General features: G+C 42.5%; 1 protein-coding gene across 1 annotated transcript in view; it reads left to right on the top strand.

Moving 5' to 3' along the window:
* PTPN12 (protein tyrosine phosphatase non-receptor type 12) overlaps positions 1-8099 on the top strand; it is a 142096-nt gene extending 133997 nt beyond the window's left edge. The window contains exons 15-18 of the mRNA XM_060244687.1: positions 470-543; positions 2758-2788; positions 3739-3855; positions 7368-8099. Of these exons, the coding sequence (XP_060100670.1) occupies positions 470-543; positions 2758-2788; positions 3739-3855; positions 7368-7429 (284 nt within the window). The 3' untranslated portion in view covers positions 7430-8099. The remainder of the gene's footprint in view (positions 1-469; positions 544-2757; positions 2789-3738; positions 3856-7367) is intronic.
* The last annotated feature ends 14265 nt before the right edge of the window (positions 8100-22364 follow it).

The following is a 22364-nucleotide window of genomic DNA, read 5'->3' as shown; positions in this document are numbered from 1 at the left end:
TTGTTCTTTGTTCATTCATTTGTTCACTCTTAGGCCAAAGTAATAACCATGTACCCTATCCACATTGGGACCCAACTGTCTGGAAGAGAGGTGGCCTATAAATACTTTAAAAAAATAAAAAAGTACATCAGCCTTGTAACTTTCTTGATTACCTGATGACATGCAGTTTGAGTTCCCATAATATCAATGTGGCCAGCATAGCTATGCACTGCTTTAGGCTGTGATTCAAATGCATTTAAAGTTGTCCAGATCTCCATTCCAGTTTAAAGTTACTGGCTTTCTGATGCTTAGATAGGAAAATTAAAGGCCTAGTATCTATGTATAGGCATATAATTTCTAAAAGTTACAACTGCTAATGTTGATGGTCTTCCAGAAAAGTGTTTCCTGTATTTATCTTATGTTGGGTACAACATCATATTTACTGAAAATATTTGCAATTTTTCCCCCCTAATCACAACCTTGCCCAAAGCTGTTATCCTTCTACAAGCTGCTGAATGGAGTTCTTTACAAGACCAGAAAACATCTGAACCAACACAATGTACAGTAAGTATGGGAAGTTCAATAGTGGGAGCACATTGTTCAAAATATACTAGTTAAAATATATAAATAGGCAGTATTTAAAATGATAAAACATTAACATTTTCTAGGGTAACCATTTATAGCATGGCTGTATTCTGTGATTAAGTGGCAAAGAACATTTGCCTACTGCAGTTTTGGTGGTAGCTACCCAGGCTCCTTGCTGCCTTCTGAACCCAGCTCATAGTGCTTGTAGTTGCTAAGGGCCTGCATATCTTCGGGAACACCTCTCCCTAGATGAGCTCCCTCCAGGCTCCGAGGTCAACTACACAACATCTTCTTGTGATCCCTGGTCCTAAGGATGCCCGACTAGCTTCAGTGAGGGCCAGGACCTTTTTGGTCTGGGCCCCTACCTGGTTGAATGAGCTCCTGCTGGAGATCCGGGCCCTGCAGGACTTACATAGGTTTCCCAGGGCCTGTAAGACGGAGCTCTTCCACCAGGCTTTTAACTGATCCAGCAGGTGTCCTTTGAAAGTCGTCACTTCCCCCAGCACCTTATCAGCAAAGTGCTTAAGTTGTGTTGACAGCTACCAGCCTACATACTGTTGCGTGGTTTGCTGCCAATATATGAATTACTGCTAACTGTCTGTTCCTCTGATGTGAAAATATCTGCTTTTATGATGTTTTAATTTTGATGTGATTTTCATTTTAATGTTGTTTATTGTTGAAAGCCACCCTGAGCCCACTTGCGGGATAGGGCGAGGTATAAATGGAATAATTAAATTAAATTAAACTTAAAACTACAGCCTTCACATTAGTAATTATCCTGTTGTGTTAAATATGAATCCGGCTACTGTTTTGGGGGGAAAGGGCAGTGTCAATTGGCAGATAGGTTACTGAAACCTACATTGGGACAGAATAGCTGTCACCATAGTTCTCTACCTGGAACTTAGTCTCTTGTCAAAATTAGATGTGTTACTGATACAAAATACAGCTGTGTCAAATCAGAGCTTTATTGTTGATCTTACAATATACCTTAATGTCATACTTTGAGTAGATTAAAGGTGAATAAATATGTGCTGGACCAGTTCCTGTGTCTGGCATCTCTTGGTTCCTAGGCATGTGGTGCAGAAGTGTTTGAACCAAACTATATTGCATGATTGGAAAGTAGTTGACAGTGATTTGCGAGAAGCTGATTCCTCCCACCCCTGCCAGAAATAACTGGGAGTAAAACTTGTATTCAACATTATAATCAGATTAATTTGGATGAAAATAGATTAAAATAGCTATGTGATTGAAATAGCCTCTTGGTTTAAATGTTGAGTATGGATGTTGGTGCTTAGCTTTGAACTCAAGCAGGGGTGCCCAACTTTTCTGAGCCTGCAGGAACCTTTGAAATTCTGACACTGGTGGTGGGTAATGCTCCCTCTAAACTGTGGAGTCTTGTGAGCAAAAATTCTACATCATTAACTACTGACATTAAAGTTATGAGTGAGCAATTTGACTACTGCATAAATTAGTTTAACTCACACAAACTCAGGTTAGAGGGAACACTGGTGGTGGGCAGAGCTGCAGGAGGTGGAACCAGCTCCAAAATGACTGCCCCAGGTAGCAGAGCCAACCACAAAATGTCAGGGAGCGAGGGTATTCATAACTCTAGTAACCCTTCAATATTTCAGGCAGATGTTCTGTTTAATAGTCTGCCTTTCAACATGGACATTTTGTTTTAAATTATTTTCTTGCATACACACACTGCTTTTTTTGTAGAAAAAGTCCAGCAGGAGCTCATTTGCATATTAGGCCACACCGCCTGGCCTGGGAACATGTGACTGCCGCATGCTGGGTCGGGCCAGCCAGAGCCCTGGCCAGTCCAGGCAGAGCTTCACTCCTGTGGCTCTGGCAGAAAAAAAGCCCTGCTGACACACAGCAGACGTCTGCAGTCACACAGAGAAGATCCAGGGGCTGTGATGGCAGCTGCAGCCAAAACAACATTTTAAAAAATCTTCACATTCCAGTGGCCACCTAGAAGCCAACCTGGGCAGCAACCCATCTGCTTTCTAAAACCCCTGGAAGATTTTGGCTGATACCATGGGGCCACTGGAGCCACGTTGAGGACCCCTGGACTAGAGTGTCACTGGCAGGAAATGATAATTACATTTGTTTCAGTATTTGTGTAATTATCCTTCTGTGACCATTCTTCAAGTAGTTTTAGCCAACCTTTCCAATATTATTTATTAACAGGCATTGAAAATAGCTGCCCCTGCACAGCCTGGTAAGTGATTCATTTCTTTAAAGAGACAAAGTATTTAAGACAGGTTGTTGTAGCAGTTAAAATATGATATCTACATGTTCATGGTTCCTAATGAGTTGACTGTGGCCAAGGCATTTAGATCCATATAGCACTGGCTAGGGCCAGTGGGTAGAGGTGATACAAGGTAGGTAATGGTAGGGTCAGATTGCAGGAGGGAGCAGTTTTTTGTATCAGATGCCTAACCAAACCAAGAGCTGCAGAACTAGTCTACCTGTGCACTACAATGAAAGCTGAATATGGAGGTTTTTAAAATGGATCCTTGATCTGGAAGTTTGTTGTGCAGAAGGGAACATTAGCATGTGCCTCTCTGCATGCGACACACTCATCCCACAAGTGTGTTTCTTTTCATAGTTTATTAGAAGCTCTCCATGACAATGTAAGGATCGACGTCCATGGTTGCCAGCTGTGTGTATGTGCAGGGATGTCACGTCATTTTCTAACCTGAGACATCACAGCATGTTCAAAATGCATGCACCGGTCCTCAAAAGGAGGGATTCATGTGTTAAAATACTCTCTCAGAGGTTGATAGTGAAACAAGTGTGGTTGCTTTTTGTTTACAGTAGAGCAAGTCTTTGTGTTGTATTTCTGTTGGAGTGCAAGAATTTTTTTTACTAATGAAAACAGGATAAATCAGGATATTACACAAAATGCTGTTTTGACTATTGGAGAAAAGGGATTGGATCCAAAATAAATCTGCAGTTTCTATCCATTTCCTCTTCCTGCTACAGATGTCTGCTGTCATTCTTCAGGGTTTCCTACCCTCAGGAGCAGCATTTCATGAGGATGGGGGGGGAGGGAGGGGGGAAGAAGGCAGGAAAGGTCCAATTTCAACTTATGAATAATTTAGTTTGGATCCAATTCAGCAAGTTGTAAAGCTCTTGACTTTTTGCATCACTGAGCCCCTTTTGCAGATCATCCTGAAATGGAAGACTCATCACAAACTGACAGAATACCTCAGCCTCATCTCTCCAGTCTTGTAGTTAGAAGAGACCCTGCTTCAGAAGTTCCAGCTGAAACTACAGCAATTGGTAATCTGTCATTCTTACTGCGTGGATTTGATCACTTGATAAAATGAATACATAGCATCCGATGCGTAAATCTTTACAATGATTTCCCCCCTTGGTTAATGCACTAGGAAGAAACTACAGTTTTACTTGAAGGTACCTCTGCCTCTTACAGTAGTCAAATGGAAGTGAGAATTCATTGCTGGTAATTGTAGCACAGAATTTGTATAAATGGCATTACTTTGAGGTAAAGCTTAAGATCTTCTTCGTGGTCCCTGTACAGTCCCACACTTGGGTTTCGGGCCCTGCATGAATTTGACCTCTGAGAACTTCAAAAGCAGTGTCAGCAGTTTTTTGGCGAGCTTTCCCTCAGCCCTGGGGAGAAGGCAGCGAGTGCGCATGCCTAGGGCTGAGGGGAAGCTCCGCCCCACTCAGTTTCTTTTTGCTGCCTCCCTGTATGGACCTCGTGCACTCTCGCTCCCAACTTTTTCAGCATCTCTGCTTCTATTTGCCTTCAGCGTCTTTGTCTTCATCTTTGCCTTCATCTAAAAAAACAAACAAAAAAAGACCCTCTGTGAGTTGTTCCCTTCAGCTTTTTGTTACTCCCTTTCCCGATCTGGTAGACAAAAAAGGGACCATCACTTTTTTCAAAAGTTGCTTAAAGTGCCGAGCTAAGCTCCCTTCTATGGATGGGCACTCATTTTGTTTATTTTGTCTGGGGAAAGGCCACAATGTTGAACACTGTGTGCACTGCCGAGGCTTCAGGAAACAGACCCAGAAAAACCGCACGGCCCTTCTCCGAAGTCATCTCCTTGAAACTTCTCTTTTGCCGCACTCTGAGCCATCCAAGCAAACATCACTTCCCCCCAAAAAGAGCAGGGAGATTCAGCTCCATCGGCAGCTTCCCAAAAGAAAAAGCATAAGGCCGCAAAGAGAGAAAACATTGACCAACTATGTTGGCTGACATCAATAAGGCCTTGGGCCCGCCAACACTGACTCAACAGCCCTCGACTTGAAGCCATTGTGCACAGCAACACTCGATGTCTGCTACTATCGACCCTTGCAACAGCCATTGACGGCCTCAGCTCCATTCACCTCGGAATTGACATCTCTGCTGTCCATTCCAACTATGGCATCTGCCTTGGCTTCGACTTCCGTTTTGGTTACCGAACATCAGACTTTATCGTCTTTGCTCTCCACCTTGACCTTGACCGCCATCAATCCAGATACTTCTGCCATTATAGTCATCCCTGACACCGATCTCTTGGAGACAGAAGCACCTATGTCTGCTGCCGTCGCCGCGGAGAAAGCTCTCCACTCCCAGACAGTTTCGTCTGAAACCCAATGTGGCTTGTCTAGCCTGGTCTCAGATCTCACTACAGACCGTGCCAACTGGTTCAAAGACGTCCAGCCGCCACATCTCCTCCCTCAACCTCTGCCTCGACTGCAACAGGATTAGCCTATGTCGTCTCATTCTTGACATCAAGGCAGCTGTTCCCATGCTCAAAGTCGATTCTGCTCTAGACGCCAGTGTACCCAGTCTAGAAGCCGATCATGCTTTTCATATTCCTGTCATGGTCGTTCTCACTCCTGCTCCAGGCAGTGATGCTGTTCTCATCACTGCCATTCAAGGTCCTCTAGCTCTCAATTTCCTTCTCCCAGATACTATGACCATTGACACCATCACTGCCATCACTCACGATTACCATCTAAAGAAGATTGCTGTGCTCAATATTTAGACACCTATCTCCAGTCTCCGCTTCAGGTGTTTAAAGCTGCAGTGGCTGCCTGCACTGCTCCTCTGGTTCCTGTACCCCAACAGCCTCCTAAGATTCCTGCTGCATTGGGAGCACCTTCAAAGCCAGACACCTTTCAGGACTCCTCCAAGGATGACCCCCTCTTTACATGTCAGCCAACTTATTTACTTGACAACCCTTGAAGTCTCCAGTGCATTCCGCATCAGGCTCTTCAGCATCTGACTCTGAACCAGATGGCATGCAGACAGACCATACCCCAGATGTCACCCCACCAGGCACCCTCTCACCATCAGAAGATGCTAAGATCTACCTGGAGCTCATCATCAGGATTGCAGAAGCTCTCAGCATCTCAATGCACACTAATGCCCCTTAGGTGACAGACTTGGTGTACCAGCTGGTCCAGTCTGACCTTCTATCTGCATCCTTACTACTAATGTTACCAGTCCACTTAGCCACACGCAGAGACATGGGACAAACTGGTGTCCATCCCTTTGACTCCACGTTGCTTAAAGTCCCTCTACAAAATTCAGCCTACTGATTCTAAACTCCTGACAATGCATCCGAAAAAGTACTTGCATTGTTATCCAAAGGAGCCATAGAACCAGTACTTCCATCCCAACAGAGAAAAGGCTTCTACTCATGGTTCTTCATCGTCCCCAAGCGAGATGGGGGCAAACGCCTCAACATGGGCCTACGAGGATTGAACTGCTAGATCAAACCCAGGAAGTTCTGGATGATTACCCTGCAAACAATTCTGCAGCTTCTACTGAGAGATTCATGGCTAGTGTTGCTTATTTCCACATCTCCATTTCCTCACACCATCATCGATACCTTCCCTTCACAGTCGGACCCAGTAGTTGCCAATACCAGGTCCTCCCCTTCGGCCTCTCAACCACACCGAAGGGTGTTCATGAAGTGTATGGCCATCGTGGCCGCAGCTCTGCATCAGCATTCCATCCAGATTTTCCCATACAGCGACTGCACAGGGACCACAAAGAAGATGAACAGGTTGCTTACCTGTAACTGATGATATTCGAGTGGTCACCTGCGCAGTCACACACAACCCACCCAGCCTTCCCCACTGCTGGCTCGTTCGTTACTTACCTACAGAGGCGGCTGAAAGAAACTGAGCAGGGGCGGAGCGTCCCCTCAGCCCTAGGCATGCAACTCACTGCCTCCTCCCCAGGGCTGAGGAAAAGCCCACCAAAAAAACGCTGACGCTGCTTTTGAAGTTCTCCAAGGTTGGATTCGTGCAGGGCCCAAAACCCAAGTGTGTGATTGCACAGCTGACCACTCGAAGATCATCAGTTACAGGAAAGCAACCTGTTTTTAACATACGTGTTGCTGAAAAATTTGCCTAGATGCATAGTTATAGCTGAACCATAATGGTTCAGCAAGGAAAATAACATCAAATATACACCCTGAAGAGCTTAATAAACACTGAATAGACATTTGTTGCAACTACAAAATTACCCTAATTGTAAGGAATAAATGAAGTTTAAAGAAAGTAGAATGTACTGTTTCCATGATTGTATGAGAGGGGTGGGGCTTCTCCTATTTCTTTGATCCTTTCTTGCTTTGTTTTGTTTGTAGTTGAAACATCATAGACTCAAGATCACAGCATCTTTTTTTCTGTTTTGAGAACTGTACATCTAATGCTAGCTACCACTTTGAAAAGAGTCTGTCTGTGTTCAATGAACTTATTTGAGGGGCTTTAAGAAAGTATTTTGAATTCTTCTGTAAATCTGCTTTACAAAAATATCATTTAAATCTTCTTAGGTTTTGGAAACCGCTGTGGAAAACCAAAAGGACCAAGAGAGCCACCTTCAGAATGGACATGATGCAAGAATTAATGGACAGTTACTGAATTTTATACTGGAATACTCAAGTGCCACTGAACTAGATCACTAGTATCCCATTCTTTATTTTTGGGGTGGGGGAGGAGGGACTAACACAGTGTAGACACAACTACGCAATGGTAATCTGTAGCTGCACATCCACACAAACCTTAAGTATTCGTAACAGTGGATTCTAGTATTGCAATCTAACTTGGGGCCATCAACCTGCCTTATTACACTTAGTAGCAAGTATTACATAAGGTTTATTTTGTTACTTCAAGTATTATTGCCTTAATGTCCTTTTAACCTTGTTACACACTGTTTATAGACATATTAATATAGTGAAATCTTACTGAGTTTATGGAAGACTTTTTGCTGATGTTTGATTACCATGCACACTTTATTTTGTATATGAACAGGGCAGGCAGGTATTATAGCTGCAATCATAAAGTATTAATTGAAGGTGTAAGAAGTCTCTGCATGATCTAAATTTTTGTGTACCTTTGTAAATTATTTGCCCTACTGTTAGTAAATAGCTCTGGTTTTGTTTTTTTGTTTTTTTAAGTGCTGGGTGCACATCCAGAACTACAAGACAGCAGAGATGACAATTGTAATACATTTTGTAAATTGTAAACAAAAGGATATTTTTATATTATATGCTGTTTAACTGTCACTTCTGATTTGTCCTGGTTTTCATGGAGTCATGGAGCGTCCATAAGTGCCTTGAAATATCAGATCTTTAGCCTAAATGTGCTTACTGAGTGAGACGGCATATCATCAAATATTCAAATTGTGCCAGTAAACAAGTACACTTAAACTCACTCTTCAATTATTGTTTACAGTATATTTCAACTATGGAGTGTTGAATAACTTTCTAGAAATGAGCATTTCTAGGTGACACCAGGTTTGTTATGACAGGATATTAATGGTGTGTATTTGTCCAAGCCCTTTGAAGCCACACTGCTGAAGAAATCATTAAGGCATACTCCATTGTGGTAGTGAAAAATGCATATAATGGATCTCTCCAAGAGAGTGTTGGGGTTTTTTGCCACATTACTGCATGTATTTTGGTTGGGATCAGTGTTCCCTCTAAGCTGAGTTAGTGTGAGCTAGCTCACAGTTTTTTAGCCTCCAGTTTACACATTTTTGTCTCAGCTCAGGAAGGATGGCTCCAGAGCAAACTAATTCATGCAGTAGCCCTAAATTGCTTGCTCACAACTTGAGAGCCAGTAACTCACAAAGTAGAATTTTTTGCTCACAAGACTCCACAGTTTAGAGGGAGTATTGACACTTGCAGAGAGCTACATGATCCTTTATAAGAGTTTTGGATGAATGTCAGCATGAGACACTAAATCTGTTGGGAAGGTGGTCCACCTGGCCTCTTCCTTTGAGAGCTTCACACCCACCTCTTTCAATCGGCGAGCTTGCTAATCTCCCAGTGTGGGTCTGCACAGAAGCCACAATGATGAAAACAGGGTTGCACTTATGTGTAATTGATGTGTAATTGTTGTTCATTGAATGTCCTTCTGTGCAGGTACACATCCCTTCCCCCTGCCCTGCTGTAAACTCTGGAACCTTAGGGGTCTCCAGTGGTGGTAGGGAGAGAGCTCAGGGACTAACACCCCTCCTCCTGGTCATGTGATTGTTGTAGCAGGAAAGCAACAGATGAAGGAGGGGCACTCCTGGTCTGCTAGAAAGCTTTGTAAATCTTTTCTGTAACTGGCCTTTGCACACACGGTCCCAAATTTGTGTCTGAATAGAAGACCACTCAGTGAACAGTGGTCATAGATAAGTGCAACTTGGTTCTCCATTACATCTGTGCTTTCGTTTCTGTAATGGAGAATCTTTAAAGTAAAGAGAGTTCTTTCTTTCATGTATAGCACACAGAAACTGCTGGAACAGTTTAAAATTTGGCATAACTAGAACACAAGCCATCTAAAAATATGTTTAATCTCTGGCACTCAATGCCATTTGAGAACTGATGCAGTTTAAAACTAGATTTGGTTTCAAAGCCAGCCAGTATTTGACCCAGGATCACTACAGATTTGTAATCTTAATATTTAGGATCATGCATGGTTCCTAAGCTGTTTTGCTGTCATTCTAGGCTATGAGAGCTTTTTGGGAGCATTAATCATTCTCAGTGACCCAGGTCAGATTTTTTAAAATAAAAATCTTGAATTCTATTAAGAATGTGCTTGCATCCTGCCCTTTGTTTTTATCCTGAGAGCCCTGCTAATGTACAAATATCAAATATTAAAAACACAAATATCAAACAAATACTGCAAGACCAGTTACCAAGCATAAAAACCAAGATTATGGACATACTTCAAGCAGTTGCAGAAATGTTATTCAAGCACACCTACCATTAAAAGAAAATGGAAAACAGATTGGGGGGAATCAACATAAGACTTGGGAGAACAAGTATGTTAAGTGCCTAAAGTTCAAGAAGCTTGCTGCCAGGTTGAATTGCTGTAGGGAGTTCCCCAAGGCACCATAGTCAAGAAATCCCTGTATCTAGTACTTAGATTTGGGCACACACTTTGGGGCTTACTTAAGAACCAGATCCTAATTAACATACCTACTCGAATGGGCATTTGTGGTCCCTGAGATATGCTGAATTTAGGGCTTTATAAACAGTAACTATCATTCTGACTTATGCCTGGAAGGGAATCGATAACCAGTATAGATCTTAAGACTGAGATGTGTTCTTTGTAACCATGTTGTCCACCTTGCCTTTTCCAACTTGGTCTTCAGAAGTAATCTAACCTGAATACAACTGGATAATGAGAAACTGGTCAGATTGTACCTCATACTAAGGAAAATATTATTTGTCAGCATTGCAAAGGATAGAAGCCCCTTGGTTGTTTTAGTTACTAAAGGGCTTTCATTTTCACTAATACAAATGATATTCTTTCTTTGCCTAATATAGTTCCAAAGAGGTGGAAGAAATAATCGTCGTATCTATCAGTATTGCTTGTTGCTCATAGCAACATGCAAGCACCTGCGCTTTAAAATACAGTACATTTCTGACTTTGAAACTCAATCGCTATTCAGTTACTGCTTATGTTGTTGTTCAGTTGCACAGTCAATCTGACTCTTTGCAACCCCATGGACAAAGTCACGCCAGGCCCTCCTGTCTTCCACCATCCTCCAAAGTCTGCTCAAATTCGTGTTAGTTACATCAGTAATGTTGTCCAGCCATCTCATCTTTTGCCGCCTCCTTCTTCTTTTGCCTTCTGTCTTTCCCAGTATCAGGATCTTCTCCAGTGAGTGCTCTCTTCTCATTTGTGTCAGACGATGGAACCTCAAATCAACCAGACTCCATTGGATACAAAGTTTAAGGCTTTATTTGATAGTTCATAGTTTCTGAGCGTAGCAAGATTGGAACTGATACATTCTCCCTGGTGAGGAGTCACTTTAAAGAATTGTGCATCAAAGGTATTCTAAACAAAACTATGTTCCGAAGCATTCTTAACATGAAGTGTTACTTTTCACACAGCGCCTTTCGCTTATCTCTCTGTGGTTCTTGATCTCACAGGCATGGCTAGGCTGCCATCCCCGGAGGCATTTTATCTTCAAAAGGGAATTGCCTTTGTTAGTTCCAGGGACAGGAATTCACACCAGTGTTAGTAAATACTATGCTTCTACTTTGATATGCAAAGTCTCTTCCCATGGTTAGTAATACAGGTTAGAAAATGGAGTCAGTTGAGCTAAACATTTTATTACATTCAGTTAATCTAAGCATTTTAATACAGTAGTTTTCCAGAGTCTGACAATTTGGTGGCCAAAGTATTTGAGCTTCAGCTTCAGCACCTTCCAGGGAACAGTCTGGGTTGATTTCCCTTAGGACTGACTGATTTGATCTTCTTGCAGTCCAAGGGACTCAAGATTTTTCTTCAGTACCACATCTCAAAAGCACTTGGCCTTCCTTATGGTCCAGCTCTCACAGCCATACATTACTACTGGGCATACCATCACTTTGGCTATATGGACTTTTGTTGGCAGGGTGATGTCTCTACTTTTTTATTATACTGCCCAGGTTTGCCATAGCTGTCGTCCCAAGGAGCAAATGTCTTTTAATTTCATGGCTGCAGTCACCATCTGCAGTGATCTTGGATCCCAGAAATGTGAAGTCTGTCACTACTTCCATGTCTCCCCCTTCTATTTGCCAAGGTGTGATGGGGCTGGATGCCATGATCTTAGTTTTTTTGATGTTGAGTTTCAAGCCTACTTTTGTGCTCTCCTCTTTCACCCTCAACAAGAGGTTCTTTAGCTCCTCCTCACTTTCTGCCATTAGAGTGGTGTCATCTGCGTATCTGAGGTTGTTGATGTTTTTTCCTGCAATCTTAATTCCAGCTTGTGCTTCATCCAGGCCAGCATTCCGCGTGATGTCCTCTGCATATAAATTAAATAAGCAGGGTGACAATATACATCCTTGTCAAACTCCTTCCCCCCCCCTAACATTATTCGAAACCAATCAGTTGTTCCATATCCCATTCTGACAGTTGCTTCTTGACCCTTATACAGATTTCTCAGGAGACATGTGAGGTGGTCTGGCAGGGTACCACTAAAATTTTATTTTTCATTTCCCTGACTTTCCCTGACCACCATTTGTCAATTTCCCAGACCACCATTCAAATATAACCACAAGTTTAAAAATGAATAGGTCATGTTGCATTAATGCAAGGCTTATTGAAATGTTTCACTCTACCAACTACACAAGTCTCAACTGCAAAAATATTTGTCAAATAAGAGATTTAATATCAGCTTCTTTCAACATTAACTGCAGCAACATCTGTAGCAAGTAGGGATGAAAACAGTTTGATGTTTAAAGTTTGTATATTTTACTAAATTTTTAAACTAGCCTTCCTTTGCAAATGTTACAGGCAAACCTTGGAAATCATGCAGCGACAGAGCTCAACAAACACATTAGGTTGGTTGATGGGGGTGGAGCTGAGAAAATGGTGGAGCTGGGAAAGGGCATTATTAAGTTTGACTTGTATTCTGCTACTTCTCTATTTCAGTTGCCACAAGAACAGATCATGCTCTTGCAGCAGCAGGTCAAAAATCCACTGCTTGAATATATTTTAATCATAATTTCCCTGACTTTCCCTGACTTCAGACCAATTTCCCTGACCAATTTCCATTTCCCTGACTTTCCAGAAAGTGGCAACCCTGTCTGGTACTCCCATCTCTTTAAGGGCTTGCCACGGTTTGTTGTGATCCACACAATCAAAGACTTTAGCATAGTCAATGAAGCAGAAATAGATGTTTTTCTGATACTCTCATGCTTTCTCCATAATCCAGCGCATGTTGGCAATTTGATCTCTAGTTCCTCTACCTCTCCGAAATCCAGCTTGAACTTTTGTTAGTTCACAATTTACATACTGCTGAAGCCTAGCTTGTAGGATCTTTAACATGACCTTGCTGGCATGTGAAATGAGTGCAATGGTGCGATAGTTTGAACATTCCTTGGCATTACCCTTCTTTGGGACTGGAATATAAACTGATCTATTCCAATCCTGTGGCTACTGTTGTATTTTCCAAATTTGCTGACATAATGTGTGCATCACTTTAACATCTTTTAGGACTTTGAATAGCTCAGTTGGGATACCATCATCTCCACTCGCATTGTTGTCAAGGACATTGAGATCCTTCTTGTATAATTCTTCTGTGTAGTCTTGCCACCTCTTCGTAATCTCTTCTGCTTCTGTTAGGTCCCTACTGTTTTTGTCCTTTATCATGGCCATCTTTGCATGAAATGTGCTCTTGATTTCTCCAATTTTCTTGAAGAGATTTCTCGTTTTTTCCATTCTATTATTTTCTTCTATTGCTTTTGCATTGTTCCTTCAGGAAGGCCTCCTTATCTCTCCTTGCTGTTCTCTGGAAATCTGCATTCAGTTGGATGAATCCTTCCTTTTCACCTTTGCCTTTCGCTTTCCTTCTTTCCTCAGCTATTTGTAAAGCCTCATCGGACAGCCACTTTGCTTTCTTGCATTTCTTTTTCTTTGGGATGGTGCTGATTGCCGCCTTCTGTACAGTGTCAGAAGCCTCTGTCCGTAGGCACTCAGTCTATCAACTCTAGCTTATAGCTTGCTGCAAAAAAGCTACCTCAGAGCTTATTAGCGCCCAATAACAAGAGGTGATCAGTGCCAGAGGGGACTTTTAAGACTGATGTAACAGCTGCTTATGTATTGCACAGTTCCTTCCTTAAGTGTGATTTGCCTTCATATCATCACTGAGCAATAAGCAATGCAGCTTTCATAACGAAAGCCTGTAGATAGGACATGCAGTTAGTAAAGAGGGCAAAAAGGACACAATTTTTAAAATCAATTTTGAATTTTACCTTTATCATGTTATAGAAGGAAGCTTACCTTGTCTAGACCTTCTGATTTCAGCACTGAAACACTGATAGAACCTAAAGCTGAGAGTATAGATCAGAGTGATTTAATCCAGTGCGTTGTTGTTGTGTTTGTTTTTTGAAAAGCAAGCCCTTTAGAGTACATCTTTGGAAGTCTTGGCACTATCACAGATTATACCAGTGGCCCTTATATTCCAAATAGTGATAACGAAGCCTCAGATTCAGTGGGAGCTCACAGGAGTGCAGCTCCTGATCCTTTCTGAGAGTCCCACCTCCTCCTTGAGAGTTCCACCTCCTTGTCCATTGAATAGTATTGCAGCTGCATAACAATCCCTGGATGAGCTCCACCACCTATTTTTCTACAAAACGACCCCTGGTGATAACTTGGTTCCAGAGAGCTGCAAGTAGAGTTCCATTTGCAGAGTGTGGCTTTCCTGCTTCTCTTATCATATTGCAATGTCTGAAAAACAGCTGCAGAAGTAAGGGTATAGCATAGAACACAGGGGAGCAGCAACACAAAGTGGGAATTTTCAATGCAGAAACTTGGCCTTACATGTGGAAGTGTCTTCTGTCTGTGGAAAGGCACTTATGGATCCAAGTCAATATTTCAGCAAATTTAGATTTTTGTACCATAAATAATTTAAGCTAGTACAGGACTCTAGAAGTCTGCCCAAATCCCATTGTCCTTGTTCTTGTCTCACACATGGCAAACATGACACAACACTAGCATGCATGTCAGTCCCTAGAGCAGGGGTGTGAAACGTACCACCCGGCAGCTGAATCAGGCCCCCAGAGGGCTCCAATTAGGCACCTGAACAGCTGGCTGTCATCTGCTTCCTTCTCCCTATCTCTTGCTCCCTTCTGCATCACAGCTTGTTTTGCCAGGCTTGCTCAATCACACAGGAGCTACAGAGAAAAGCCTCTCTTCCTTCTATTGGCTGAGGCTCCTCCTCCTGGTCCCCCAGGGATGGAAGGAAAGAGCCAGAGCTTCCTTTGCCCAGTTCCCAGGATCCCATGGAAGAAATACAAAGAAAGCACCTTTAAGTCAAATGAGTCCTAATGTTTTGTTTTAATTTTTTTTTAAAAAAATCTTTGTGTTTGTGTCCTTTATAAAGTTTATATCTCTGCTACCTAATCTTTAATAGGAACACACATGGTCCAGCCCGACAAGGTCTCATTTATTTCAGATCAGGTCCTCATAAGAAAGGAGTTTGACACCTCTACCGTAGAGAATATGTAAGGACAGCTATAACTGTTTTAGTAATTTTACCTTGTATATTATAGCTAGTCTACATCAAACTCCGTCTCACTGCTCAGGTCACAACTGTATCAGATATCATGTAAATGTTGCATCAGGATGGCCATCTACAGGAACTTTCCAGAAGTCTGCAAGTGATTTTATCCTTCTCCTCAGCTATGAAGGCTGAGGCCAGTCCTTGAATTTTCTTCCAACACCATGCAGCTCATATTTTAGTCACTGAGCTTGGTCAGAAACTTGATTGTTCTTCCAGTTGTTTCCAGTGGCTTCTAATTCCCAAACTACCTATAAATTTTGTTCAGGCAGAAGACGACCATTGATCTGCAAATCAACTTCTAGCATCTGTAAGCTCTCACAGGGGTCTCTCCCTTGATAAAGTTTCGGTTACAGTTGACCATGGAAAACTTTGGCAGCTTATTTTGTATTTTTTGCCTTTGCAGCATTTAGTTTAAGGAACCTAGATAAATGGTTGTTACCGGGGTGGGGGTGGGGGTTAAAAAAGCTGAATGCTCCCAAGCTTTCACAAATTTTCTGTGGATGTTTTCACACAGATTAAAAATGTAACCACCATTTATCTAGGTTCCTTAAACTAAATGCTGCAAAGGCAAAAAATGCAAAAGAACTTATTAACCTTATTTGATGTTAGCAACCCCATGTTATTTAATAACGAGTAATCAACAGATCCCCAATACTGCAAAAGGTACATTCCAGTAAGCAATGCTCCAAGGAATGCTGTAGACATAGTTTTATCTTGATTTCAGTAAGGTTTTTGATAGGGTTTCTTCATAATATTCTTGTTGACAAATTGGCAAAATGCGGTTTGGATCCTATTACTGTTAGGTAGATCTGTAACTGGTTGAGAGATTGCACTCAAAGAATGCTTGTGATTGTTTCCTTATTCTCTTGGAGAGGAGTGACAAGTGGAGTGCCTCAAGGATCTGTCTTGGTACCAATTTTAACACTTTTATAAATGATATGGATAAAGGAATAGAGGGAATGCTTATTAAATTTGCAGATGATACTAAATTGGGAGGGGTCACAAATACAGCAGAAGACAGTCAGGATACAGGATGATCTTGATAAGCTGGCAAACTGCTGAAACAACAACAAAAAAGAATTTTAACCAGGATAAATGTAAAGTGATGCATTTATAAGAAGAGGAGATTGGACATATACCCCATCCTTCACATGGAGTCTCAGAGTGGCTTGCAGTCTCCTTCCCTCCCCACAACAGGTAGGTGGGGCTGTGAGAGCTCTCCAAAAACTGCTATTGAGAAGAACAGCTCTGTTATGACTGATCCAAGGTCATACCAGCAGGTGCAGATGGAGGATCGGGGAATCAAACTGGTTCTCCCAGCTAAGAGTTCGTGCACTTAACCATGACACCAGACTGGCTCTCAGGTAGGAAAAATGAAATGCATCTAGATTCTATAGAATGGTGGATACTTGGCAGTAGTATGTGCAAGAAAGATCTGGGGTTTTCAGTGGAACATACGCTGAATATGAGTCTGCAGTGTGATGTAGTAGTCAAGAAGGCAAATGTGATTTTGGTCTACATCAACAAAAGTACAGTGTCCAGATCATGTGAAGTGATGGTATTTTTTTGCTCTGATTAGACTTCACCTAGAGTACTGTATTTAGTTTTGGGCACCACTATTTAAAAAGGATATAGACAAGCTGGAACATGTACAGAGGAGGTGTCAGACGATGGGATCTCAAACTGACCAGACCTTGAATTGTTGCAAAGTTAGGCTTTATCTGATAATCCATAAGCATCGGAACGAAGGAAAATTGAGACTGATACATTGTAGCATTAGGTGACAGGCTATATTGGGGTACATCAAAGGGAACTATACAAAGCCACAATTCTAAACATTGCTGAGGTGAGGTGCAAAGATTCACATGGTCTCTCCCTCTTATCTTATTTTTACTGTTAGTCTTCTGGGGATGGCCAGGCGGCTGTCCCTGGAGGCGCTTTATCTTCAAAGGGGGGAATTTCTGCTTCTGTTAGTATCAAGGGAAAGAAATGTTCACATCAAGCATTGGCAACATCTGCATTTTCTACTTTGATATGCAAGGTCCTTTCTCATGGTTAGTAACAGCATTTAAAGATGGTGACAGTTCAGCTAAGCATTTTATTCAGTAAAGTTACATCAGCTGACAGGAGGTCAACCAAGGTAGTGAGCGGTCTGGAGACCAAATCCTATAATGAAAGGCTGAAGGAACTGGGCATGGTTAACCTGGAAAGGAGATAACTGAGAGGTGATATAATCACCATGTACTTGAAGGACTGTCATATAGAGGATGGTGTGGAGTTGTTTTCTGTTGCCCCAGAAGGTTGGACCAGAAACAGGAAGTTGAAATTAAATCAGAAGTTTTTGACTAAATATTTGGAAGAACTTCCTGACAGAGCAGTTCCTCAGTGGATCAGGCTTCCTCGGGAGGTGGTGGGCTCTCCTCCTTTGGAGGTTTTTAATCAGAGGCTAGATGACCATCTGGCAACAATGCTGATTCTGTGAATTTAGGCAGATCACGAGAAGGAGAATGGGAAGGGCTACATCAGTGCTGTTCTCATGGTCCTTTCTTACATGCCCAGGGAAATGTTGATTGCCACTTTGGGATCAGGCAGCAATTTCTCTCCAGGTCAGTTTTGCCAGGGTTCCTGGAGGAGGTTTTTGCCATCTTCTGGGCAATGTACAGGTGTCACTGTGTGTGTATGGGGGGGAAGTATTTATGAATTTCCTGCATCGTGCAGGGGCTGGACTAGATGACCCTGGCAGACCTTTCCAACCTTCTGTAGTTTGTCTTTCCAGAAGCACATTCACAGTCTCTAAGATTATGGGAGTGTTTGTATTCCAGCTGACATTACTTGGGAAGGGACAGAATCACACATCTTGTGAACATAAAAGCTCTCCTACGTTGAGGAACAATAAAAACATCTAAATATGATTAGGGCACCTTTGGATAAACAGTCCCAAATATAAAGGGACACAATAGCTGAGAAAGAAAGAACAGGCAATTTGAGGGTATACCCTGGAAAATATTGAACAAAAGGGTCAATGGTCATAAGGCTAGGTTCTGCTCATTGGAGGAATACAAGGTGCCTGAACCACCAAATTTACTTGCATAGGGTTACTTTTAAAATTACTTTAGTGGATACACTTTCAAATTCTGACCATGTTTGAAGATCTATGAAAATCAGTGTTCATCCCTAATGAGAAGTGCCTCCAGAAATAGGTGTATAGTACATCTGTCTCATAATTTGCTTACAAAATATGGGTGTATATGAATATATCACATACATGTATTTATTTACATAAATAGCCAAATGTTCCAACAGATTTTATCTGCAATGCTGTATTCTATTATTTTTCAACAGGAAGCGTTTACTGGCATTTGACAGGAATGAGACAGTTTATAAAACCATGCTCAATATCAAATGCAAGAGAAATACAAGAAAACAGCGCAAAATGTTCAACTCAGAATCTGTGTATTACTGTTGTGCTTATCCCAGTAATCTTCCTGGAAAACTTTTTGAATAACCTCACACAGTATGATACATTCCTACTGTAATTGCACCTTTGCGTTTAGTATTTCTCATAAGAACATAAGAGAAGCCATGTTGGATCAGGCCAATGGCCCATCCAGTCCAACACTCTGTGTCACACAGTGGCCAAAAACAAAACTAAACCCAAGTGCCATCAGGAGGTTCACAGGTGGGGCTAGAAGAAGAAGATGAAGAAGATATTGGATTTATATCCCGCCCTCCACTCCGAAGAGTCTCAGAGCGGCTCACAATCTCCTTTACCTTCCTCCCCCACAACAGACACCCTGTGAGGTGGGTGGGGCTGGAGAGGGCTCTCACAGCAGCTGCCCTTTCAAGGACAACCTCTGCCAGGGCTATGGCTGACCAAGGCCATGCTAGCAGGTGCAAGTGGAGGAGTGGGGAATCAAACCCGATTCTCCCAGATAAGAGTCCGCACACTTAACCACTACACCAAACTGGCTCTTCCACTTTGCGCCCCTCGCCCAAGAATACAGAGCATCACTACCCCAGACAATGTGCTGTGGCTAATAGCCAGTGATGGACCTCTGCTCCATACGTTTATCCAATACCCTCTTGAAGCTGGCTATGCTTATAGCCGCTGCCGCCTCCTGTGGCAGTGAATTCCACGTTAATCACCCTTTGGATGAAGAAGTACTTCCTTTTATCCGTTCTAACGTGACTGCTCAGCAATTTCATTGAATGCCCACAAGTTCTTGTGAGAAAGGGAGAAAACTTCTCTATCCCATGCATAATCTGGTAAACTTCTATCATGTCACCCTGTAGTTGACGTTTCTCCAAGCTAAAGAGTCCCAAGCATTTTAACCTTTCTTCATAGGAAAACTGTTCCAAACCTTTAATCACTCTAGTTGCCCTTTTCTGCACTTTTTCCAATGCTGTAATATCTTTTTTGAGGTGTGGTGACCAGAATTGCACACAGTATTCCAAATGAGACCACACCATCGTTTCATACAGGGGCATTATGATACTGGCTGATTTGTTTTCAATTCCCTTCCTAATAATTCCCAGCATGGCGTTGGCCTTTTTTTATTGCAATCGCACACTGTCTTGACATTTTCAGTGAGTTATCTACCACGACCCCAAGATCTCTCTCTTGGTCAGTCTCTGCCAGTTCCCACCCCATCAACCTGTATTTGTAGCTGGGATTCTTGGCCCCAATGTGCATTACTTTGCACTTGGCCGCACTGAACCTCATCTGCCATGTTGATGCCCACTCACCCGGCCTCAACAGATCCCTTTGGAGTTCCTCACAATTCTCTCTGTTTCTCACCACCCTGAACAATTTAGTGTCATCTGCAAACTTGGCCACTTCACTGCTTACTCCCAACTCCAGATCATTAATGAACAAGTTAAAGAGCACGGGACCCAGTACTGAGCCCTGCGGCACCCCACTTTTCAATGTCTCTGTATATGCTAAACTACTGGTTCTGCTATAAATACAATATTAGGCAAAAGCTTATTATTTGTACAAATACTCAAATCAAATGGACATCTTTTTTAAACCTCTCAAGGCTGTAACTACAAACAATAAAGTTTTTTGGCAGGAGTGATTTTGAATGTCTGGAGCATAGAAAGAATTGTGGATGAGTTTTTATTATGATGGTTCTAAAATTAGAAAATGAAAGTTTCTGCTTTGGGTACTGAAAGTTAATTCAAAGATTCAATTTTCTTGATCTAAGCTGTGAGTGATCTATGGCTGAGTTCAGACATAATGGTAAAGCCTCAGGCTTATATTTCTTCCCCCTCCTGTGCCATAAGCTAATGAACAACTTACTGCTTTTTGCAACAAACCACTTTTGCATTTTGGTCAAAATAACAAATTATGGGGGCATAATGCCAACAGGGAAGATAGAGAATGCCTGTTAGACTAGCTCCTACACTTCCTGCCTTGAAAACATCACTGAAACCGGATCAAGAACTCATTTTCCCGATTACGGGAAAAACTGGTAAACATAAAGATAAGTCATTACCAACAGAAACAAAGCTGCTTACCACCTTTGTTTTAATAGGACAAGTGGGGGGCCTCATCTCCTTCAACTCAAGTCTCTCCAACAAAGATGGCTACTAGGACAGACACCAAAAAACCAGCATGAGACAACCTCACCAAACAGGACCTTATGGACTCTTTCGAGGATTTCAAAAACCAAGATTCAAGAGAATATACATGAAATTTTAAAGACAGTGATCAATTAAATAGAAACTTTCTAGACTTCACTTCAACAGACCTCACAAGCAGCAGATATGGCACTGGAGTTGGGTCAAACCAACCAGGAGGAGACTCAGCATCTGCAAAACCAAGAGAACTAGGCCAAAGACAAAATACTCTTGACAATAAACTGACAGAGGAAATTAAAACTGCACGGCTTTGCAGAACAGGTTGAGGAAAACAACAGATTTTATAAGTTTTATCTCAACTTCATTAGCGTTGGCCCTCCAGCTAGCCTGTGCAAGAGGCTCAAGTGACATAATCACTGAACTCACTGCTCTAAGTTCTCCAAGAAGTGTGGGAGAAAAAGTGGTCTCCAACATCAAGGCTTAACAGTCTTGGTCTTTCCTGACATTATCACATAGGCTTCAAACCACAGTAGATTTGTAAAGCCTATCAACTCAAAACTTAAGAAAGCAGGGGGGAGGGGCGGCGACGCGGAAGATGGCGGACGCTTGAAGCAGTGGCTCCCGGCTCACAGTCCCTTCCTGCTTCTCCCGCTCCCGTTCCCAACCATTTCTTTCACCTGGCATGGGCAAACGAACTGCAGGGAACACCAAGGCAGCCAAGAAAACTCCTGCGAAAGCCACACCGACGCAGCAGGTATTAAACTTTCTTCCAACGAGCCCCGGGCCCTTACCTCTCTCTGAAATGGCGTCCAGCCCTTCCCCCGGCCCTGCTCAGGAAGAGGGCTCTTTATTAACAACTCAAACATTTCAAGAGGCGATTTCACGCTTGGAGGTCTCAATAGGGGTCACAATGGGGGAGAAGATCAGCAAAGCTATTACCCCCTTGCAATTAGAACTAAAAAAAATTAATGAAACACTTTCAGCAGTCACTCAAACTGCAGACTCAGCGCTGGAAATGGCTACGGTGGCCCACGAGGCTGTACAAGCCCTGCAAAGCTCAGACTTATGGCTCCATGAGAAGGTGCTTTACCTGGATAACAGATTAAGGGCTGCCAACCTGAAATTTAGATGCCTGCCAGAACAGGCGGAAGAGAATCAGGAGGTAAAAACCTTCTTAGCCTCGTGGCTTGCTTCAGCCCTCCACCTCCAAGATGGAGTCGCCCCTCTTATTGATTCTGCCTACCGTCTGGGGGCATTACAGCCCAAGTCAAAAGACTTTTCAAGAGACATACTTGCCACGGTTCCAGACTCCAGGACCAGAACCCTGATTTTACAGAGAGCCCGATCTGAAGAGGGTCTACTCTACAAGGGCAAAAGGATCTTGGTTCTAGCTGATCTTTCACCAGAAACCCTGCAGCATAGGAAAGAAATGAAACCGATTCTAAATTCACTATTTGAACACAAAATACGCTTTCGCTGGGCTTCTCCTATCCAGATACTGGTTGTTCACCAGGGCCTTCGGCTAACAGCTTCTGACTTCACCTCCGGCTGTGATCTCCTTAAACAACTAAACATTGACTCTCCTTCATCTCCTGACTCAGGTGGGGCTACTTCATCTCGTTCAACTAACCCACCATTTTCTTTCAAGCCAAGAAGACGACGCTGACTTCTTCATGGACGTTCAGTTCACCTCCTGTTA

This window comes from Heteronotia binoei, chromosome 8, assembly GCF_032191835.1.
Source record: "Heteronotia binoei isolate CCM8104 ecotype False Entrance Well chromosome 8, APGP_CSIRO_Hbin_v1, whole genome shotgun sequence".
Taxonomy (NCBI): Eukaryota; Metazoa; Chordata; class Lepidosauria; order Squamata; family Gekkonidae; genus Heteronotia; species Heteronotia binoei.
The sequence above is the reverse complement of the archived record's forward strand: the minus strand, read 5'-3'. Positions and strand labels throughout refer to the sequence as shown.